This window comes from Sciurus vulgaris (genome assembly GCF_902686455.1).
Source record: "Sciurus vulgaris genome assembly, chromosome: 6".
In the NCBI taxonomy this organism is placed as follows: Eukaryota; Metazoa; Chordata; class Mammalia; order Rodentia; family Sciuridae; genus Sciurus; species Sciurus vulgaris.
This window is the reverse complement of record NC_136466.1, coordinates 132,279,317-132,304,661: the sequence shown is the minus strand read 5'-3', so window position 1 is coordinate 132,304,661 and position 25,345 is coordinate 132,279,317. Positions and strand designations below refer to the sequence as shown.

General features: G+C 36.2%; 1 protein-coding gene across 1 annotated transcript in view; it reads right to left on the bottom strand.

The window, feature by feature from the left end:
- Window positions 1-565: 565 nt before the first annotated feature.
- Window positions 566-25,345, bottom strand: part of EMB (embigin) — a 61,204-nt gene continuing 36,424 nt past the window's right edge. The window contains 7 exon segments of the mRNA XM_079145937.1: window positions 566-4,076; window positions 4,620-4,674; window positions 7,248-7,281; window positions 8,090-8,369; window positions 10,789-10,916; window positions 23,047-23,135; window positions 23,369-23,558. Of these exon segments, the coding sequence (XP_079002063.1) occupies window positions 4,059-4,076; window positions 4,620-4,674; window positions 7,248-7,281; window positions 8,090-8,369; window positions 10,789-10,916; window positions 23,047-23,135; window positions 23,369-23,558 (794 nt within the window). The 3' untranslated portion in view covers window positions 566-4,058.

Below are 25,345 nucleotides of genomic sequence, written 5' to 3'. Positions count from 1 at the left end.
AGTATATATATATATATATATGTATATATATATATATATATATATATGATTTAAGATTCCAAAATAATTGAATCATTTCTCTATTTCTCATTCACTTCATAAATATTTATTCAGAGCATCGACAAGTAGGTCACTGCCTTTTAATTAATACTAGAACACTTACTTTAAGTTATTCCTACCAAAAGTTGAGCATCACTAATGTGAAGTCCCCGATTCTGTATATAGATTTGTTCAGTTACTGAAGATTCATTTTCCTACCAAGAAGTATTGCAGATATTCAGTAAATCATTTTGCATAAACCTATTTAAGTGCCTCTAAGATAAGGACCCAGTGCATAAGCAAGCAGAACTGACAATTTTTCCTTTTGATGTATTTGACGAAAGGTGTGCTTCCAGTGATCCAAACTAAAATAAAAAAATGTTTTAAAAATTGTTTCTTTTAAGATTAAAGTCTGAAGTAAATTCCAAGAATAAGTTATTGTAAGACACAGGCCGGGAGGGGGCAGTGGAATGAGATGAGTGAAGTGGACCCAAATATCAACTCTCAAAAGAACCATACAAAACAATCCAGTTCCTAAAATTCTTTATATTGAAAGTCAACATATTAACTTATAAAATAAAATGGGTTTAAACATGTGCTGTTCATGACAATAGGACAATAGGAATTTAAGATAAAAGCAGTACTTTCTATATAATAGTTTAGGCAAGTAATAGAAGATTGTTTCTCCTTGTTAAAATATTTTTTAATTCTGATTTGTCACCATTTGTTTTCCTAAAATAAGCATAAATTTATGAAACTTGATTTTTTAAAATTATTTTAGTTGTAGATGGACGCAATGCCTTTATTTATTTTTATGTGGTACTGAGGGTCAAACCCAGTACCTCTCATGTACCAGGTGAGTGCTCTACCACTGAGTCATAACCCCAGCCCCAAACTTTATTATTATTAATAAATTTATCCATTCAAAACACATTTTCATGATATCTTTAACATAGGCTCACTGTGGTAAGTATAGGACATGGAAATAAAAGGCAAAATTCAGAAAGGAGTCCAACAATGAATATTTATAATATAGGGTAATAAATACAAAAAAATCTGTGCACCTAAGATGGTACATTATCTCACTGGGTATGAGAACTCCCCAAAGTCATTAGATCAGACGCAAGTTATGACAGCTATTCTTGAGTTTGTGACATGGGGAGAAACATCAGGGAGAGGATTCTTGGCCCAATCTGTGTGTGCCAAAGCTACTTCAAGACACTGGAGGGAGACTTGGCAATTGGGTGGACTGCAATATTAAGAAATGATGATGGTAAGCCAGCAACAATTAGGCCTGGAAACTATCATGTGAAGTTGAAAAGTGAGATCTGTATTTTTAAGAAAGAGGCCAGGCAGCTGTACAAAAGATGGGTTGATAGAAGATGAGACCTGGGGAAGAAAAATCAAGACCTTAACTGTTGCAGCTGGTGAAGATAGGGTGGGGGAGGCCACGGGGTGGGTTAATGAGCTATGAAGGTCAACGGGCTGGAGATTCATGACCCATAAGTAAAGGAGAAGAAAGGAGCACAATCAGTTTTAGAACTGGGCCTGCATAAGTAATGCTAGGGAAAAACAGACTGCAAAAAGAAAAGATTTACATTTTCATATAAACTGAATGTGAAAGTATCTGGGAATTTTATGACATCCTTAAATCCACTTAGGCTGAAAACCCCCATGAGCTGGAAAGAGTCACAGAATTTCCATAGATGTCTAATATATAAAACTAAAGTGGTTTCTCTGCTTCAGCTTTTCTTCTGCTTGGTATCTACAGTCCACTGACAACTGGTCCTTCTTAGTTATTCCACTTATCTTTTCCATGAGGTGAGGTAATGGAATCACTTCATTTTTAATAAACAGTGCTAAAGCAATTTTCCAGAAGTCCTCCAGAGAGACTCTGAAAAGCCAAACATTAACTTAAATGTTTCAGTACTTTTTCTGCCTAAAGTTGTTGAAATAACTTGTTTTTGCTACAAAAAAGTAAACAGCAAGCACTGCCAGTTAAAAACAATGCCACTTAAAATCTCAATTTACTAGATAAATATTTCAGATCATTTAACCTTAGGGCACCAGTTTTGTTTTGTTTTGTTTTGTTGAAATCTATTTTAGCCTACACAGTTAGTGGTGTCAAAATAGAAGCATGCATGTGCAAATGAGCTATACTACTTTGATGTTGTACACACCTAATCACAAGCATACTACTTTGAATTGGGCTTACTCAAATAACAGGTTTGACTAATTTTTCATTGACTTCAAACTGTTTGGATTAAACTAACTGCCTTCATATCACCCAAGATAATTTTGTCAAACTACAAATGAATTAAATCAAAACAAAGGAAAGGCTCTAAGACCAATAAAATTAATTTGGCCACAAAGCAGTATATTCTAGTTTGATAAAACTTATATGTTTACTTATGATTTGCAACAGAACACTGCATTGTTGCAGCAATAAAGTAATGAGAAGCTTCCAAGTGCCTACTTTATGTGTATTATTTATGCTAGTAATATTGGTAAACATTAGTTAAGAAGCCATATAATTTTCACTACCAGAATCTTATAATTTTCTTAGCCAATACACATGGTGCAAGTTTCTATAAAATATTTCTTTTCAAATCACTAGATTTTCTTCCCCAATTTTTAATCCTTTAATCACCAAGAAATGTGAATTTTTAACTATCATGCTAAGCTCTTCCCTCTTTGCTTCTAATTGTTCTTAACCCTGTTGCCCTATAGCAGCAGGACCCCAGACCCTCCAACATCAAAGGCACCCAATCTAGTATGAGGCATAATTTCAATATTTCATTTAAAGTCATCAACCATTTTTCCTATCCATTCAGATTTCATTTGATTTAGTTATAATGAGCTTAGAAACTTCAGTTATACATGCACTAGAAACTAAGTATCTATTTTTGAAGATAAGTCTAAGGCATTTGCAACAACATAGAAGTACTTTAGTACTCCTGGATTGCATCTAAGGAATTATTATCATAAAGCATCAATTGTGCATTTTTATATACTTAACCAGTCATAAATTCCAAGAAACTACATATCAAATAAAAGGTACCAGGAAACCATGAACCACAAATGAATTATATATAGTCAGAGTGACTATATAGTTTTGCAACTTAAAACATGAACACCAGGAGGTGGACCTGAATAAGTTCAAACCCCAGAGAGGTAGAGGAGACTCTACTTATAAAGACTTATAAAGAAGCACTTTGGGGCTGGGGAGATAGCTCAGTTGGTAGAGTGTTTGCCTGGCAAGCACAAGGCCCTAGGTTCAATCCCCAGCACCGCAAAAAAAAAAAAAAAAAGCACTTTGGTTTGGTGTAGGAAAGCGATAGAAATGAGTGAAATAAAGATTAGGAGGATTTGCTTTTGTAGTGACACACTTTGGGACAAGCAAATGGTTTTATTTCCTTGCTTTAAACCATTATTTACGGATTAAAAGTATGTATTTCTTCTTTCTTCTACAAATTGTAGAGTAACCACCATTAGCAAAAGCACAAAGTATTCACTTCCAAAGAAGACACATTTTTTGCAGTATCACAGAAGGAATAACTTTACATGAAAATTGTTACAAATATTTCTACACACACAGTAAGATTTGGGAAAAAGTAACTTTTTTAAGACAAATGGCAAAGGCTTTCTCTTTAATAAATTCTTTGGTTTTAAACAGGTCTTTAGTGACATCTGTTCAATAAACTATTAACTGATTTTGCTGGTGTCTGTTCTGTGTGTCCCTTGTGGACTAGGATGTAATTCATTATCCTGGGTTACAGCTCACAGAACATGTTTAAAACAATTCACCTTGTTTTAACATAAAACAATAACAAAATAAAAATATATCTTTGGATCTGAGATAGCATATTTTATTTATGAAGCTACTACTTTGTGTGTCGCATAAACTTTTTATCTTTTAAAAAAATAAAAACTTTGATGCTCTTAAAAGGAAGGATAGACCAAGACGAAATACAAACTCTTCACACATTTTCCCATGACCCTTGACGTGATCTGTCCATTTATTGGTTCCCAGATTCCTGCATTAAATAAAACATAATGAAATATAATTAATGTACTCATTAATCTATAATAACTATCACTTTAGCAAAGCAAAGGTGCTGGAAATGGGGATCACAACCTACTGCCAAAGTGAGGAGTACTGCTATTGATGAACTAAGAAAATTTGAAGTCAATAAAGAACATCAGCTGTTAATTCACAACACTAAACATATGGGAATATATGAAAATACAATGATCGAAGAATCCAGAAGACTTGAAAGAGAATGAAAAAGCTATGTGAAAAATTGTAAAAGAAACTAGCCCCAAGTGATAAAAGAAAAATACACGAGAGAGTACAATTGATTTACTTTTAGATTGGTTGCTAAACTATTTTCTAGTGGAAAAGGATGCTACTAATTTTTGTATAACCATATATTTTATCCTATAATAGTATAAACAGGCATATTCAAACACACTGTAAACTATTCTGTCTGTTTTGAAACTTAAAAAGGAACTGGATTAATAGCCTATGCATATTGAATTCTACCTTGTAGCTAGATGAGCATTTGGAAGTAACTTACATTTTTTCTGTGTCTTGGGGCGTTATTTTCTATACCATTGCTATCATCTGATTTCCTGTGAGGAAAACAAAAAGGGAAATCATCAGATATTTACCGTGCATAAAATTAAGTCAGTATACCATTTACATCATGGCTATCAGGACAAAATGAAAAATGCCCATACCGACAGAATTCATTTTTCTAAAAATGGTTTTACTCTTAATGTTGATTTTATTTTTGTGTCACTGCTTGGAGAGGGTTTTTGCTACTAACATTGGTGATAAAAGCTGGTTTGTTTTATGCAAAGGGAAGAGCATAAATGGGGTTGTGCACATAACCTAACGCAGGCATTGTTTAGAATCATGCAAGATAATAGCTGATTGTGTCACACATGTCATGCTTCGATGTTTATTACGCTGCCTTAGAGGTTAAACACGGTTCAAGACTACATCAGAACAAGACTACAAATGTGAGCTTCGGATTCTTCACTAGGTAACTGTTGGGCATTATGAGGGTCCTTGGAGATCTATGCAGACTTGAGTTCATTACACTATTGCCACCAAGCAAAAAATTCAACCACTCAATTAACAATGTCAAAACTGGAGCAGGAGGATGTTGGTAGTCGCGGGGACCTGTGTAGATTACATATCCAAGTGGACTGGATAAATGTGCAACCTCCTTATTGAACTATTTGCAACGAAAGCTTGTTTTGATGATATTATGTTTAGAATTAGATTTTTAGATCTTTTTCACCAAGAAACTCCTATGAATAATGGGGATCTAAATGAACGTGTAAATGTCATACGGAAAATTTATTTTGTGTATAATATATAAAAATATTTTCTGCCCCCCAAAATTATCTGTAATTTATAAAATCTAACGAAACATTGTTACGGGGTTGGGTTGGTCTAAATGAGCTTAAAGTACCCTTGTTCCTTGTACTAATCTAAAAAGATACTAAAATAACCTAAAGTGGGAGATTTTCAGTGATTTCTGTGGTGCAGTAAAGGACAGGGAAAATGATGTGCACTACCCCAGTTCTCAAAAACAAAAAAGTTCATTCTTTACATTATAGATTAAATCAGTTTATATTGCTTCTAAGATATTCTAGGGAAAAAAAATACTGAATAGGATAGGCTGCAAAAATGAACATGAAATTATACAGAACTGATAGTCCACTCCACAGTGTTAAAGCAACATGCTTCTTAGTATGTCCTGCACAAACCAGAATGCAGCCTCTACCTGTGACCTCACAGGAATGGTCAGGGACGCTGTGGAGGCTGAACCAGAGGAACAGAAGAAGGAAGGCAAGCTTATGCCCATCTTCCAGTATGTGAACGGATGTCGCATGTTTTAAGATTCTAAGAACAAGAAACAGGTCCAATGGAGAGGTGTGATTCCCTACCAACGGGAGAATCTCAGACTCCAATCCAGCCTGTTCTTCTCTTGTTTTAATTATTTTGTGCCCTTAACTTGGAAGCTCACCTCTTGATTTATGTATTTATGTATTTATATTTATTTACCTGCTCTATGTGAACTGAGTCAAAATGCCTGTTTGAATGTTTGTAAACACCTGCAAGACAACTTTCTGGTCCAATCCTGTTCTTTCATGAGGTAGCAGACTCACACTCCAGGACACCTGAGGGGCTAATAAGGATGAACTTCCAGTGTCATATCCTGTTGGTGACAGTTGCCCAGATCTCCCATTTCTCAGGTTTTTTTCAGCTGCCATACTCTGGTGTCACATTCCTGGTCTGCAGCCCTTGGCTATTACTCAGACTTTGATCCCCATCTTGGGCATCTCTGTCACTGGCCTCCATACTGTCCTGTAGATTGGGGAAAGACATTTCTACCTTCCCCATACCAATTATATCCCCAGCAAATTTTATTTCCAGCCCTCCTCACGTTCTACTCTAAACAGGGCTGTAGGAAAATTCACAATAAAACTGTATTCTCTCAAGAATCATCATTAATAGAATTACAAGCCAGTGATTTTCAATCTGACAATCAGAACCACTCAAGATGTTTTCAAGAAATACAAATGCCCAACACCAGAGGTTCTGACCTGGGGGATCCAGCAAGATCTGAGTACCTCTATGTGACTAAATAGTCAAGAATGAGAAGCATTCAAGCGAATAATACTTCCCTGTGGTTACTGAATACTAGTGCATCAAAGTCTGTGCTAAGCATTTTTACATGGTAGTATTATTTAATCCAGCAGATTTAAGTGACACATTCTACTATGAACGCCTGCTGTAAAAGAGAAAACTAAAGCACAGAGAAGAGGACAGTAAATGATGGAAGGGGATTCTTTTGTTGTTGTTTTTAACTTTTTTTTTTGTAGTTGTAGATGGACAAATGCCTTTATTTGTTTATTTTTATGCAGTGCTAAGGATTGAACCTTGCGCTTCATAAATGCTAGGCAAGTGCTCTGCATCTGAGCTATAGCCCCTGCCCTAAAGGGGATTCTAACACAGGCAAAGGACTCCGAATGCCGGTCTTCACCACCATATGGAAATGTTCAGAAAATAACTTACATATCATATACTCTTGTGCTTTTTGTGTTCCTGACTGCAAATATTTCATTCAGCTCCATATTTATCTGTATTTTACTGAAGCAAAAATTAACCTGTAAATAGTAATACTTACAGCTGTTCAATTTGTTCAAATTCTTTGCCTTCCTCTGTGTAACAAAAGAAGAGTGTGAAAAGAAAGGTTTACTATTTTTAATGGAACATACATGTCCAATTCAACCCCCTTCCCAAGTTAAGAATGCCCAATGCTGCTCTCCCTGTTTGGAATGAAGGTGAGCCATGCTCCCTTAGCTGTAGCACCAACGCAGGTGCTTCTGCTCGCCTTCCTCTCTATCTACAGACCTCACCTCCGTTTCCAACCAAGAATTGCTCAGCACCTTGGATTTTCAAAACTACGATTGATTATCTGCCATTATTTAAGTTATTAAAAATTCAATACAAAATCAGAAAAGAATACAGGATGTATGGTAGATTCTTTCAAGGGACCATTCACTGGTTTCTCAATCCATATCACATCAGGTAAAGGCTACAAAAATAGGAGACTGACAGGACAATGTCTTTTATGAGAATACCAAAATGTTTGCTAAAAATATTTTAAAAGTGACGATCCAAGTGAAAAAAAACAACTGTCCTTACGATCTTTTATAGTAAGTAAACCCAGATTTTTCTAATATTCCAGTGTCAATTCTCACATCCCCTCATTAGTGCTTAGGTATCAGTAGCATCAAAAGAAAAAAGTTAATTTTATTACTAATATTTTTAGGGAAGTTGAAACGAGAAGACCATTAATATAGGCTCACAGCTCGCTGTCACAATTGTTGTTAAAGTATATACTGCTGCAAATAATAAAACTAGATTCTTCCACAAAACTCTAAATTGACTGTAATATATTAACTCATAGTACATATCACAATTAAGTGATACGCATCATAAATAAGTGACAAAAATAATTCCTACCTGGGTGCTTCTTTTTCTTTTGTGTGTACATTTCACAAAGCAGAATAATAGCCACTAAAAGAACAACTTCAGCAATGATTGCAAGAAAGGGCTTGAGGGGCACCAAAAAGCTCAGCACAACAAGTTCAAGGTGCTCCTCACTTTCGCCCAGCTGGAATATTGCATGGCACCAGTAGGATCCGCCATCTTCCTCTGAAAGATGCATTATCTTGAGCCTTGTTTCATTAGCGTGTGTTCCATTGATAACATATTTATCATTCATGTGAACGTCAACAGGAACCTAATGTAAGGAGATGTTAAAATCCCATAGCTATCATACTGCATAAAAGACACAAGTCCTGTATGATCTAATTTTGAGCAAAGGTATCAGGTAGTGCCAAGAAAACTGCTTACTGGAAAAAGGCATATTAAAATTTGTGAGACATTATATACAACAGACCTTAAATCTTATCAGTTTGATTTTCCAGGTAGCAAATAAAGGAATAAATATTCCCCATGATGAGGATTTAGCACTGAATATTTTTAAAAAGTGAATAGATCATCATCGGTAAATATTACATAAGAATTAAAAACAGAAGAATTCCAGCCAACTGGGTTTTACATTTCAATACTGACCAGTTCTTCACAAACACAGCCCTGAAGCTACCTACTAATTCTGATCACTCCCATGAAGGAAGACCACTAACCCTGATAATGGAGCTCCTCACACTGGAATTGAAGTTGAAATCTTCAGGACTTCTAAGCTGATAGAATCAATAGAAGAAGAGGTCTGCTATCTGTACCCCTTCTTATTTTTCAAGTCCTAATTTCTCTCTCACAGACAAGATGGCTTCTAAGATTCTCTAGGTTTTCATCAGGTTCACAATAGTCATACTAGGCTATTTGGAAACTGCTGTACTTAATCTATTTAAATCAAATTTTATTCCCAGATCCATCTGATGCCTCCTCTGGTCTCACTCACTGCACTGTTCAACAAATGTTAATCTGCATACAATATTCTCTGAGGTTACCTGAGGAAGAACTCTCTGTGAGTTTATTGTTGGTCAGAAACATGGTGTGACCTGACTCCATGTGCACAGCACCGCCTGGGATGCTTAGGACAAGTGCTTCCTCAGAGTCAGAGATGAAAAATCAAACTTGCACTTTAAGTAAGTCCTCAGCTGATTCCGATGCAGGTGGCTGGTTACATTTTGAAAAAATACTTGACCCACAGTTTTGACTTATCTCTCTTCCCTGTACTTTCACATCCTATTGTGACCCGTGCTCGAAGTCAAATTAAGAGACTGATTTGCATAGCAAATGGACAGATGCACAGGTATATGTAAAATGGCAGTCTAAAAGTTTAATATAATTTTATTTAGGGAGCTTTGTTCAGTCATCAAGACAAATGAAATTATGCCATTTGCAAGAAAATGGATGAAACATGAAGATATTATGTTCAAAGAAATAAGCCAAACATAGAAGGTTTAGGGTCGTGTGTTTTCTCGCATATGTGGAAGCTACAGAGGAAAAAGGAAAAGAAAGGTGGTGGAGGGATCGCTTGAAAATCAGGGGGAGATCAGTAGAATGGAGAGAAGGGACCAAGGGGAGGGAAGAGGGGAGAAAAGAAAATATAATTCAATTTAGCCTACTGTTTAATATCACAGGCACATATAAATCAAATGGCTGTGTGTTTCAAACACTTGATGTTTTTAACAAATTGGTGTTTTTAAATATATTTGCATATGCCTTTCCTCATCATCGACAATATGACAAAGAGAAATATTAATGGTTAAGTTTACATCTGCACAACCTGGAGCTATTTTTTGAAAAATTAAGCCAACGTTACCACCGAATCAGTCATTCCTGCTTTGCAAGCTCTCCCTCTGTCGTCCTTCAGCTGTCTATAAGGCACCAATTTTGTCTCAGAAGGAATTTAATATTTCATTATAAGATCTATTCTGACTCATATGCTTCTAGAATTATAGCCTGCCTTTAACAGAGCTTTAATTTCAATGATCCTTAGCACTGGGGCCACAGAAGGATGTCCCTGAATTTTCTAGCCATTTGAGACTATGTGGGAGGAAGAAGCCAAAATTGTTCTACTGAATACTTTTTTTACTTCATATCAGCTCTTTGAATAGCCATTCCCCTTAAATAAATGAAAATTAAAGTACAGTATTTGGCATCTGTCCAGTAACTGGAAGGCAAAAAACTGCACATAGCACTTACAGATAGAACCTAAGTTTGTTACCAGTTTTTCATTATTTTTCTCCAATGGTATAGCCTTATGTTATATTTTATCGCAGATACTACATAAGACAGAAACTGGAAATGAAGTGGGTTTTTTCCTAGTTACTTTCATGGAATGTTAAGAAAAGAATCTTTTGATGAGTTTGTTTCTAACATGGTCAACTATAAGTGAAATACAATTTTCTTTCAAAGAATTTAAATCAATTGCTAAACCTAAAAAAAAAAAAATCAAAGTACAAGCTACTGAAACTTCAAGATATATTCATATGTACAATGCAATATGCTGAAACACCAAAAGACAACTCCATTTATCACTGTCCTTTCATTATGAATACATACTAAAGAAGAGGACAACAGAAGTATAAACATAATAGGAATTTTGAATCTATTATAATCCTATTATTTATAAACTAACAGGTTTTTTTTTTTTTTTTCATTTTCTTCAAATCAAAGAAGCATGCTCTTACCTGTACACTCCCATTACTACTGTACCAGGTCCAATTTACAGGAAAACAATTCTCACATTTACACACCAGGACAGTAGAATCCCCCACATACGTGATCAATGGCTTGTGTTTTCTGTGAAGCTCAGGAACTAAGAAAGATTTAGAAAAAAATGTCTTAAATTTGAAGACATTTTCTCCTTTCATTTTCTCAACAATTTGTGATTTTCTCTATGTTGTTTCACTGAACTGAAACAATAACAAGTTTAGTTATACATTAGGGTGTCGTCAATAGTAGCAATACTAGTAGCTAGATAGCTGCTCTATGATTGTCTCCAAAGTAGAAATGAAAGAAACACCTTCTGTGATTGAACCTTCCGGGATTGAATAATCACAGCACTGCAATAAATTGTGACACGTGTCACGCACCTATAATCCCAACAATTCTGGAGGCTAGGGCAGGAGGATCACAAGTTCAAGTCCAGCCTCAGTAACTTAGTAAGACTTGGTATGAAATTTTAAAAAACAAAAAGGAATGGGGATGTAGCTTAGTGGCAAAGCACCCCTGGGTTTAATTCCTGGTATCAAAAAAGAAAAAGAAGCTCCATGTGTCCAAGTTTATTATTCCCACCTATTATGTCACCATAGAGCAATTATTTTCTTCAAAGTTTTATGTTTAGAAAGAATCTGAGTGGAAAGAAAATTCCAGGTTAGAAAATTGATTGATAACAGATTTACTGTGGATGGAACTAGAGACTATCATGCTAAGTGAAATAAGTCAGTCCCAAAACACTAAAGGCTGAATGTTCTCTCTGATATGTAGATGCTAACACACAATAAGGGGTGGGGATGGAGGAGAATAGAAGTTCATTAGATTAGACAAAGGGGAATGAAGGGAAGGGAGCGGGGACGGGAATAGGAAAGTAGAACAAAACCTATGTTTGTACGTGAATTCACAAGCAGTGAAACTCCACATCATGTACAACCACAAGAATGGGATCCAAATTAGAATACATTATTACTCCATGTATGTATGATATGTCAAAATATACTCTACTGTCATGTGTATCTAAAAAGAACAAATAAAAATAACTAAATAAATAACAGATTTATCAGCAGCCAGCCAAGAGTTAGAGAGGGTCAGAACATTTTTAAAAAATGGAACTAAGAAAAAAAAAAACAGTGTAAGAAAGAAAATGAGGTTAAAAAACATTTTCTGTGACTTTTTAAAAATGTATATGCAGGATGTATCATAATACCAGACCTTAAACTACACTACAGAACAATAGTGACAAAAATGGCATGGTATTGGCACCAAAATAGACTGGTAGGCCAATGGTACAGAATATAAGACACAGAGACAAACCCACATAAGTACAGTTATACTAGACAAAGGAGCCAAAAACATACAATAGAGAAAAGATAGCCTCTTCAACAAATGGTGCTTGCAAAATTGGAAATCCACATGAAACCCTTATTTCTCACCCTATATCAGACTCAATTCAAAATGGATCAAGGATCTAGGAATTAGTACTGAGACCCTGCACCAAATAGAAGACAAAGTAGGTCTGAATTTTCATCATGTTGGCTTAGGACCAAACTTCCTTAAGAAGACTCCCAAAGCACAAGAAGTCAAAGCAAGAATCAATAAATGGGATGGATTCAAACTAAAAAGCTTTTTCTCAGCAAAGGAAACAATCAATAATGTGAAAAGAGAGCCTACAGAGTGGGAGAAAATCTTTTCCACACGCACTTCAGACAGAGCACTCATCTCCAAAATTTATGAAGAACTTAGAAAACTTTATACCAAAAATACAAAGAACACAACCAATAAATGGGCTAAGGAACTGGGCAGACACTTCACCAAAGAAAATATACAGGTGATCAACAAACACATAGAGAAGTGTTCATCATCTCTAGTAATTAGAGAAATACAAATCAAAGTCACCCTAAGATTTCATCTACTCCAATTAGAATGACTACTATCAAGAACACAAGCAATAAAATGTTGATGTGGATGTGAAGGAAAAGGCACACTCATAAATTGCTGGTGGAGTCACTCTAGAAAGCAGTATGGAGATTCCTCAGAAAACCTGGAATGGACTCACCATTTGACCCAGCTATCTCACTCCTTGGTTTATACCCAAAGGACTGAAAATCAGCACACTACAGTGATGAAGTCACATCAAAGTTCATAACTGCTCAATTCACAATAGCTAGATTGTGGAACCAACCGAGATGCCCTTCAATTGAAGAATGGATAAAGAAACTGTGGTATATATACACAATGGAATATTACTCAGCCATAAAGAATGATAAAATTATGGCATTTGCTGGTAAATGGAGTTGGAGAATATCATGCTAAGTGAAATAAGCCAATCCCAAAAAACCAAGGGCCAAATGTTTTCTCTGATAAGTGGACGATGATACATAATGGGGGCGGTGGCAGGGGGGTTAGAGAAGAATGGAGAAACATTGGATTGTGTAGAGGGAAATGGGGCAGGTGGGGGTGGGGGGAAGGAGAGCTAGTGGACAAAGACAGACATTATTACCCCTATGTACATGTGTGATTACATGAATGGTGTGAATCTACATTGTGTACAACCATAGAAATTAAAAGTTGTATCCCATTTGTGTACAATGAATCAAAATGCAGTCTGTAAAAATAGGGGGAAAAAAAGAAATGATAAAAAAATAATTAAATAAATAAATAAAAATGTATATGCTAATGTACATGATGACAAATTTCTTAGTTAAGTTTGACATGATGTCATTATAGCAATAATTAGGTTTTAATATTTGAACAATTAAAAATAAGGTTTTAGGATACAATCAATTTGGTAAAGAAAGTTAAAATGTAAGAACATAAGCAATAAGGGTAAAAAAGTCAACTGAAAGCCTACATGGAGAAATCAGTTCCTCTGATCAAACTCAGAGGATGTATTATAAAATGTACATTTACTCTGGGGATGTCAACTGATCAACAACGATTACTCTTTTTGATTTCTTCTTGTTGTTATTTTTTTTTTTATTCTACTGATTTTTAGCACATTTTTTATTTTATGCTTTTTCACTTTTATTTGTTTAGTTTACCAGCCGGGGAAAAATGGATGAAATTATGACTGTCTAAATCTTTTATACTATGTTGCCAAACTTTTAGGCATTTTATAAATTTTACTTGTTATTCAGTTCTTTAGCTTTTATATTTGAGAGGGACAGGGTAGAAATGGAAAGATCAATTTTAAATGCTAAAGTTAAATATAAGATTAAATATATTTTCCAAGTCGTCCTGAGTCCTCCTATTACCTAAAGATAATTGAGCTTGTATTTGCTGGAGGTATGAAATTTAATGATGAGCAGGAGGAAAATAATTGCTAATGACTGGAAAAGGAATTCTAAATTGTGTGGCACTAGACAACTGTTGGCTGGAGAACAAGGTCTCTGTATGAGTTCTGTCCCTCAGTGATCAGTGTTACAATGGTAAGTGGGCAAGCCACCTTCTGTTCCTTACTGTTTAAAATGCACCTACATCATCGGCACCACTATAATGATACATATACCCTCTTCTTCATCAGGACAGCTGAGCAGCAAAGTCCTGAATGACACACTGCTAATAATAAAGACTGGCACATAAGAGGTATGTCACCCTGCAGGAATAAATGTTTGAGTAATTCTAAGAGAGATGGCAGAGCAATCTATAAATCAGAGGCTCCCATACTTTCCATAGCTAAGGAAACATGTTTAGATTAAACTGAATGGGCAAGAGTTTTACATTAACCAAAAATGTGGAGTACCAATCGGAATTTGCGATTACCCCCTAATAGTCTTTGGGCACCTGTTGAGGAGCTACTAGGATGCTCCTAGTACAGGAGAGGTGAGTGTGTATGGCTAACTGGAGGAGTTGCTGACTGCAGTCATGTCAGCCAGAAGAAACGTGGTGGCTAATCTCACCAAAGACCTTCTTGGCATCCCTTCTGAAAGACTAACCTATACTCCCTACCTGTCATGATCCGGCATGAGGTTAAGTTCAAAGGCCAGGAGCCAACACAAGGTCACAACGATGTGACAAAGATAAGATTTGGGCCTAGGAGATATTTGACTTAGGACTACAGCTTCAGTGGCTGTAGTCCTTTGAGGCTAAGGGTAGGTCCTCCCCATCCTGCAGTATCATAGCAAAGAATTAAACAAGTAAATGTAATACGTCCCTGGTGCATGGGAAATGCCACAAAATTGAAACTTTTGTGGAGATTATGCACTGGTACTGCTTTCTTAATTAAGCTTTCCTATAATCCGCAATGCCCATGGCCCTTCTATGTACTGATCATTGGTCAAATTAATAGGATCAATTTTCTTTATGTGGAAAATTATTTCTAGGCCAGCTAGCCTCATGAATCAGAAAAGACATAAAACCCAGGAAAAAAGAAAGAGAAAAAAAGACCTAGAAATTCACCCCAACACATCTCAGGACCACAGGAATGAGAAAAAGACTCCAAACTGAGTCCTTTATGAACCAAGTAAAGTGACAAAAAGAAGGTGATAAATAAGCAAAAAACAAGGGCCCGTAAAAGAGTGAAGAGACAGGAGCCTGGGATGCTGACTGTGTAGAGATGGCCCGGTCCATCCTCAAATGCAACTGTCACTACAGAACGGCAGAAAATCTTTGCCACCTGACTTCACATAGGACATTAATATCCAGAATATACAAAAAACTGACACCAAAAAACAACAACCCAATCAATACATGGGCAAAAGAACTGAACAGACACTTCTCAAAAGCTGTACAAATGGTCAACAAACATATGAAAAAAATGTTCAACATTCTTAGCAATCTGGGAAATGCAAATCAAAACTACACTAAGATTTCATCTCACTCCAGTCAGAATGGCAATTGTCAAGAATACAAGTGACAATGAATGTCGACTAGGGTGTAAGGAAGAAGATACGTTCATGCATTGTTGATGGAATGGCAAATTAGTGCAATCACTCTGGAAAGCAGTATGGAGATTCCTCAAAAAACTAGGAATGGAACCACCATATGACTCAGCTATCCCACTCCTTAGTATAGATCCAAAAGATATAGCATACCACAGTGACACCGCCACATCAATGTTTACTGCAGCACAAGTCACATCAGCCAAGCTCTGGAGCCAACCTAAGTGCCCTTCAACAGATGAAGAAAAAAAACGTGGTATGTATACACACTAGAGTATTACTCAGCCATAAAGAAGAATGAAATTATGGCATTTGTCAGTAAATGGATGGAACTGGAGAATATGCTTAGTGAAATAAGCCAGCCCCAAAAAAGTCAAAGGCAGAATGTCTTCTCTGATATGCAGAAAGAATCCAAAATAAGTGGGGGGATATAAAATAGAAGAAAGATCAGTAGAATAGATGAATGGGAATGAAGGGAAGAAAGGAGGGATGAGATAGGGAAAGACAGCAGAATGAATCTGATCTAACTTTCCTATGTATACGTATATGAATATACCACAGTGAATCTCACCATCATGTACATCCACAAGACACTAACTTTAAAAAAACTATAAATAAATAGCAGTAAGATCAGTAGAGTAGAAGGAAGAGAATGGGGGGTGGGGGAGAAGGGAGGGAAAGAGGAAATAGTAGGGACTGAATTAGAACAAATTATATTTCATGCTTTCATAAGTATGCCAAAATGAATCCTAATGTCAAATGTAACTAAAAAAAAAAAAAAAAAAATTAAAAAAAAGGAAAAAAGAAGCGACCTTCACTGAATTCTACATTCGAGTGGTTGGCTAAAGCAGCTAAATAAGATTATTGTGTTTGCAATGGAGTTTTAGTCATAAAAAAGAAACTGTGTCATTTGCAAGAAAATGGACAGAACTTGAGAGCATTATGTTAAGCAAAATAAGCCAGACTCAGAAAGTCAAGTGTCATTATGTTTCCTCTTAGATGTCAAAGGCAGAAAGAAAAAAAGAAGGAAAGGGATGGATCTCATGAACACAGAAGGGAGACTAGGAGAGTCGAGGAAGAAGACAAAGGGAAGTGAGGAGGGGAGGGAAGGGAGGCCATGGGGAGTGGACTGACCCGGTTTTATGTGCATGTATAAACATGTCACGATGGATCCCACTGTTATGTACAATTATAACGCAGCAATAAAAATTTTTATTTTGTTTGCATAAGCTAATTATAATTCAAACATAAATCAGAACAATTTAAAACAAGGGTGCCTAGTTACTGCCCCTTACAGATAACACAAAACCAAATTGGCCAAAAAGACCTATGTAGTATATGGAGCAGAAAGAATACTTGGAATAAAATATAAGAATACAAAGGAAATATCCCATTCACCACAAACTAGTTTTAATGAGAAAAGGCAGAATAAAGCAAATAATACTCTGAAAGAACCAAGAACTAAGTTTTTCAATAAGAAGACAACTACAGTTCATATTAATTAAAGGGGGAAGAGGTTATGACTTGTGTAGGTGTTCTGCCCTATTAGGTAACACTACTTTCTTAGTTTCATTCGATTTTCTCAGACTGCAGCTACCACTTCAGAGCTCATTTATAGACCCAGATAGCACAGAAATGGAGGAAATAACCAATATAAGAAAATTGAAAGCAACTCTAGGAGCCAAGAGAATAAGGGGACCATCTGTCTTAATATTAATGTAACAAGTATATTTTAAGTTCTTGAGAAAAAGAAAATGATTAAATGTCAAAATGTTAAAGGCTCAAATTGGCTGAATCATGGAACATTTTGTTCTCTATTATTTTTCTTAGGGCAGGGCCGATTTTTGCACTAGGTATTTTAAGACTGTGAGTCCAGAAGGCTGGGTGATGGTCTACGGTCTGAGGTCTGTGCTGAGCTCCGTTTCAACCCCATCCTCTTGTTCAGCCTTCTTACCTTGCAGCACTAGAGAGGAAAGCTGTCCTGCACTGCTCATATCACAGGGCATTAATTAGGCCCTCCTTTCCAGAACTGGGAATTTGAAAGCATAAACAATTCAGTCCAGCGCTCTTCAGGCTTTTGCCCTGGTTGCAGTGAATTTATCTTCTGTAGAGTAATAAGTACCAGACTGAGTTTGGACCGTGAAGGGATAGAATAGTTTACTTTGGTTTAAGGCTAGGTTCGCCTAGCTGGCTGGCCAGTAATAACCCATTTTGGTTTTGCTTTTTCCATAGCTGACATTTTGCTGTGAGGAGGATTAACTGGATCAGTTCAGGACTAAATTTTTCCTGGATATCCTAACAAAGCACTACCAATCTATCAACTCAATACCACTTTCTAATCATTACTTAGAGATTAGGTGACATCTGAAAACAATGAAGCATTTGAAAGTTAATGTCTCACTTGAAAAGATGAACTCCAATCTAGAACAGGTATCAACTAAAGACCTGCAGATTAAGCAGGGGTTGGAGCTTGGCTGAAAGAAGCCTCCCCTAACAAAGACACGAAGTTCCCTAAAACCTCAGATGGAACAGAGCCACACTGCTTGAGTTCTGTGTGCATTCATTCAGCACTGTCTGATTACCTCTCAGGCCAGGTTAGGATCACCTTAGCACAAACGCTATTTGCAAATGGTTTTGCCAGGCACTGGTCAGGGCCAGAGTTTCTGCTTTCGTAGATTGGTGACCTTCCAGATATGCTATTTCTCAATCTCAGTATGTTTCCTTCCATAGATTAGGTCATGCTTTAACAGAAAATGTGTTGAAATATAATCAAAATGTCGAAATTTTCCCACAGGTTAAGAATCAAAAGTGGAAAAAAGGCAACGCTGAGAAGAAAACATGGAAGAAATACTGTGTTTTAAGCAAGTCTCTATGAGGCATGTGCTTGGGGCACAAAACTGTCAGCTGAAAGGGGTTTTCTAAGGGAATCTTGGGTATTGTACAAGATCCAGGTTATAATGTGCTATTAAACCATCCCCATTAAATGTTGGGATGAAGTTATATACTACAAACAAATGACAATGACCAAGTGAGGACAAGAAGATGAAACAAAATTGTTTTCTTTTCATCTCTTCTGTTTCTTTAACTGTCTCCTGGACTAAGGCCCAAGTTCACATTGACCATTCCTCTGCTCTGATATATACGGCTAGTAATAGCAGCATGGACTTGAATTATAAAATGTACCATGTTAGAGAACACTAGTTTGAACTGTTCTGGGAGGGTCACAATTTTTTCTGGGCCACTGCTTACATTTGGAAATATTTATTAATATAAGGACAGTGTGACAGTATTCTAAAGTGCCCTGCTCATCTTTGAAACTCTGGGTCAAGTAGGCACACAAGAGTCTTGGAGTTGGAATAATCAGGTTTGAAGGTAGTGAAATGGCTGATTTAGGCTACTGTCTAGGAAGATGGGTTTGGATCTAGCCAGTTGAACAGACAGCTCTCTGGAGCTAGAAGGTTGGAGATCTGAATTTGTATATTAATGGACTAAAATAGATTTGTCTAAATGTCACATTTGATTTAAGGACATTTAGATACTATCATATTAGGAGAAAGATTCTTCCATATGGTCAAGGAGAGCTAAGTGGATTTCAGCATGAAGACTGAGGACTAAGGTCCTAGTTGCTTCTATTATGCCACTTTTCCCATACTTTACTTCTTGGATACTTCCCAGGGAAGACAGATGGCTGAGCCATGACAAGTCTCATAGCATTTGGTCCTAATAAAATTTCACCATGAATTCCAAAAAGTTCTCATTTTTAACCAATTCAATTATGCATCTTTCTACAGAGATTTTTAATATTGATGAATATTATGGAAATTTTCAGCAACAAAGGATATTTGACCCACTACTGAAGAACTCTCATCTCTCATCTTTCTTGAATGATAAATAATCATCAACATAGTAGCTGCTAGAAGCTTCCAAGGTGCACATTTGCTGTCTCACAGGTTCTGGCACCCACAGCCAAACACACAAAGTCAGCAGGTTTTTTGCATTGTACTAATCAGTAATGTTGAAGCTACATTATACCCTCATATCAATAAATCAAATGGCTCCCATAAAGACAGAAGCAGAGACTTTGAAGATGAATTTTTCTAAGGGGTCAAGTTCACGAGTTATAGTTGAATCATGTAGTCTATGACCAAAAAAAAAAAATTAAGAATAACTATAATATTAATTATTGTATTGATATCTTTAAATTCTACATAAATGAAATTATTTCTCCAAATTTAAATGAACTATTATTTTTATGAAGGAAAATTTGGAAGGATTCAATTTATCAATTGAATGCCTAAGCAGGCATGAAGCCCTGGGCTCAATCCCCAATATCACACACAAAAAAAGAAGAATTTGAACTAAATTATTTCACACAAATTAGAAAATAAGAGAAAAAGGCAAATATTCAGTGGTTTTTTCCCATGCCTAAAAGACTTGATTTAAAACCTCATCCTGTATTGATGCTCCTGACACCAGCCAACCTCTGCTTGGTAATGTCAAAATAGTTGAGGAATCAAGAGGTCTTCCCTAAGAACACTTGGCATGGGATTGATAGTTTCACAAAGTAAAGTGCTTCAGATAATTTCACATTAGAGCCAAGAATGGTCATATATAACAATTGGGTTAATTTATGATGAGGGCTAATAAGGAAAAAAACTATACAGTCAATACTTACTTTGACCAGCCAGGATAAGTATGAACTTCCAAATACAAGGCAATGTGGAGGACAGAAAGGAGACACACATACTAATTTTCACTAATACCTGAAAAAAGTATTAAAAACAACACACACACACACACACACACACACACACACACACACACACACACACACTATTTAAAGTTGAATTTCCTGGGAGAACTTAAGTCATGAGATTTGATGAGCAAAGACCTATAGGTCTTCTTCACATACTCAAAGGACACTCAAAAAAATGTGATTATTGGTATTTTGTGTGTGTGTTTAATACTTTTTTCACTTATTAGTAAGGAACAGAGAAAGGAAGGAAAAGGTAAGAGAAAGGAAAAGGACATAGGGAGGAGATACCCGTGGTTGATCTACTTCTCCATTAAGTTAACAGAGTCAACAGAAGAAAGAAGGGTTAAGAAAGAATAGACATGATCAAAATAATCAAAGGACAATGCCAAATTTTGCCTTTGGAAAGGCTAAGGACTTGTTATCTTTATTAAATTGGAACACTTATAAAACCATGCAGAAGAGGTGAGTCCCAGTGCAGAGGGCACCAGACTGACACGGGAGTGAACCACCTTCAATCATGGCAACAAAGAAGCAGGCTATTCTTCTGTTGACAGGGCCTGCAGGGTAGTATCAGTATTCTGTCACAGTAGCTAGCCATGCTTTGAAGTTTTTAGAGAAAGGAGAACAATTTTTCAGTTTTCTGGAAAATTAATGTGTAGCAAACCCGAAGACAGCTTGCAAGAGGCTACATTTCCCAAATACCAGCATGAACACTGTAGTTCACTCATCTACCACAAAACATTGGGATGTTCATAAAGATAATTATCCAACTCAAACAATTTTTTCTTTATTATGAGACTGTTTAAGTAGGATAACAGAGATTGTAATTTTGTGAAGTTTTAGTTTAATGATGATAATAGAAAATACACTGATGTGCTTATTCTCATGAGGAAAAACTGTAGATTATAGCGTGGGGTTTGAATACAGTTGTGTGGCATAGAATGACATTTCAGTCAATAATGAATCCAATACACAATGGTGCTCCCAGAAGATTTTAATGGAGCTGAAAAATTCCTATCACCTAGTGAATGAGTAACTTAGGAAGAGGTGAGAGAAAAAGAAACTGTAGGAAAGAAGGAAGAATTCCCGTGAAAAGCCAAAGTGATATGTTCAGTAGAAGCAGAACACTAAAGCTCCCTGAAAAAGTTTACAAGCTTGAACCCTGAGGAAAAAGTTTTCATTCAAAGAAGAGGATTCATGATGCGTTATCTGCTTAAAATTTACAACAAATATGATGAAACAAACAAACCACTATGGACAGATCTCTGAAGAGGGACTCCTCTTTTAGAAGAGCCTCATGCAGGTCCTTCAGGAATGTCCCAGAAAGAGGACCTGTTACCACAGAGACAACGGCTCCTTGTGTGTCGCTGCCCCTGAAGACCGTCCGTGGGACAAGAGGTGGAGATGAGGACAGGGACATGGTGAGTCTGACTCTGTGCAGGTCCAGGTTCACGTGTGTGTTTGTGTCTTAGTTTCTAACAAAAACATTTACAAAGTTGAAAAAATACAAATAATAAATACAAAGGTTTACTGAATAAGGGCATAGAGAAAATACTTTTGCAAGGCTGTATAATGTTTATGTTTTAGCCTATTAGAAAAGTCAAAACACTTTTTTGAATGGTTAAAGTTTATAAAGTAGAAAGTTACAGTAACCTAAAGACAACTTATTATTAAAGAAAATTTTCATTTATAAATTTAGTGTAGCCTAAGTGTGCAGGGTTTACAAAGTCTACAGTGGTGCAGAGTCTCAGGCCTTCACACACACTCACCACCCATGTGCTGACTTTCCAAGGCAACTTCCAGTCCTTTAGGCTCCATTCACTGGAGCGCCCTGCAAAGGCAGACCACTTTCGATCTTTTGTACTGTATTTTTACTGTATCTCTTACATGTTTAGTTATACAAATTCTTACCACTGGTTACAATGGTCTACAATGTTCACTGCACTACAGGGTCCTAGCCTAGGAGCCACCGGCTCCACAACAGAGCACAGGTATATCTCCGGCCAACCATTAAAGGCTTCTGTAAGTGCACTCTATGATGTTGCCATAGGAAAGCACTGAATGACACATTCCTCAGACTATATCCTGCTGTTAAGTGATGCATGGCCAAATTTTTAAGGTCCATTCTTGATGATATAAAATGTACTCAAGCCTTTGTGCATCTCTATATTATTTTTAAATTTTATGGATCTCTAAAATAACAAGTCTTGGAGCCAGGGGTATAGAACACCAAGCCATATTCTCATAACCTGGGAGCACAGTAACTCAGAAATCTAGAGGACTATTATAAAAGCTCTAAATTTAGAGGGCTAACTCAATAAATAAATTAAAAGACTAATATGATTTATGAAAACCTAGCAGGCTGGCCTTTGGAAGTAAAACCTGTGTTTAGAGTAGGAGATGGAAGCAGAAAGGGGAGTGAATTGGGGAATGCAAGACATTTTCAAGGTCACCTTTGTGAGTCAATGGAAAGCATGTCATTTTTTTCCCCAACTTCTTTATGTGTATTATTGCAATAATAATTTAAAAACAGGGATTTAGAAACCTAAGAACATAATGCTGAAGTTATTATTTCTCGAGTTATTAATACTGACCTTTGATATTAAATGTTCCCCTTTGTTCCTTTTCCTCTTCAAAGAAACAGGAATAACTTCCCATTTGTTTGCTATTAATGATGGTAAACCTAAAGGTAATTCAAATTATTAATACAGGCTTAGTTCTTCAAATACTTCTTAATGAAAATGAAGACTTAAACATTAATCAAATTTTTAAAATAGAAATAATCCTGTAAACATGCAAATTAGAATATTAGCATAATATTCAATAACTGCAAAGGAAGAATGTTCTGTCAGTAAAAATATTTAGAATTAAACCAATTCTGGCTAGCAACATAGGTTAAAAATCTTGTATACTCACGTGTATTGGGTATACAGGGTGTTTCCTGATGCATTAATGAGATAATTATTCTTCTCAAGTAGCTCATCACCTTTTTTCCAAGTAACATTTATTGAATTCAAATCCTCAGATGTTGTGAAGTGGCATGTGAGTTCCATATTAGAAGGCCTTTCTAATGTGATATTTTTTTCCACTGGCATACTGGACTGTTCTACAAGTCATGAAAGAAAACAAAACTTAAAAGGTACATGTGCAGGGAAATCTAATATATAAAACCTTTTTTTTTAATTTTCAACAGTGCTCTATGAACAGTTTATCAACATTCCATTCATTTGTTTGAAGAATTATTTCTTTGTTTGAAGAATTATTCCTCTGTCAACATAGATCTGGTTACCTTTCTTATGCTCCTTCACAGGCACAACTGAAGAGAGTTTTGATACATTAACAGAATCAGAAAAGCATAAGGCTGTGATATTTATCTCCTTAAATCATGATAGCTAAATAGGATATAGGGAAGAGAGTACTAAAAAATATACTCCATATGCTCTGACAGTGTGGGACCAGGGACAACTGTAAACACCAACCCACACTAGTAAGTTGCGACTGGAAGGCCTGTTTCAAATCTTTTCAGTAAACAGAGTGTTGGTACATTTCACAAGAATACCTTGTGCGTCATGTGGATTGCACTGAAATGCTATATTCTGTCATTTCTGGTGTTCTTAAGAATCTGTAGTGGCTGGATAAAGATATAGATGTAAAAAATAGAATTTACATAGGCATCCTGTAGTTCTGAATTTTAACTGAATTCCAAAAATCAGTATGAATTCATGAGGTGTTATATCTTAAAGGGAAAACATATATATACACATATGTACACACCTGCATATATTAAAGGAGTCCCAGGATGTGCCAATAAAGTGTAAAAATTTTTTGAGCAGCAAGGATTGAGTCCCTGAAATCACTTAGCTAACTAAACACAGAGCCTCCAAAAGCACTCAGAAGAAATCACTTGTCATAAATCCCCTCCCAGGAGCAACCAAGGAAGATAACTCTCATCACTAGAGAAGTCTCCATTCACATGTGAACAGACATTGCCACAAAACCATCATGTCTGCTATCTATTCTCCCAAGGGCTGCCTTATCTTTCCAAGAAGGAATCTTGCTTTTTTCCATAAGTGGCCTTTCTCTTCTCTCCTTCCTTTGTTGATACACAGATGAGCCTGGAGGACATTGTGTAGTGAAGTGTGGGGCACAGAAACTTACCCACCCTACGATCTCAGTTATGTGTGTAAGCTAAGAAAGATGATCCCATGAAAACAGAGTAGAAAAGGGATTATCAGAGGATGAGGAGGGTGGGGAAGAGGCAGGTGGAGATGCTTAACAGGTACAGGGATACAACTGGAATAACTGGAATAACTTAGAATGTTATACATGATAACAGGAAACTAAGGTTGACAACAATCAATTGCATATTTTGAAAGAGCAGAGAAGATTTTGAATGCTCCCAACACAAAGAAATTAAATGTTTCAGGTGATGGATATGCTAATTATTCTGATTTGATCATTAAACACTGTATACTTATATCTAAATATCACTCTATACCTTAAAAAATATGCAATTATTATATGTCAGTTAAGTTTTTTTAATTTTTAAATGTAAAATAAGCCTGAAATTCTAACTGCCCTCCTTCCTTCCTTCCTTCCTTCCTTCCCTCCTTTCTTTCTTTTCCCCTGGATTTCATGCATGCCAGGCAGATGCTCTACCACTGAGTCACATCCCCAGCCTCCTAACTGCCCTTTGAGTCACATCGTTTCTGTGAACTACTATACATACATAATTAAATCTTTTTTTTTTCCTTGCTAATCTGCCTTTCATCAATTTAATTAGCAGAATTTAAAAGGGATGAGGAAAAGCTTTTCCTCCCTAATTCCAAACATCAGTATGAATTCATGAGGTGTTATATCTTAAAGGGAAAACAGACATATACACACATATGT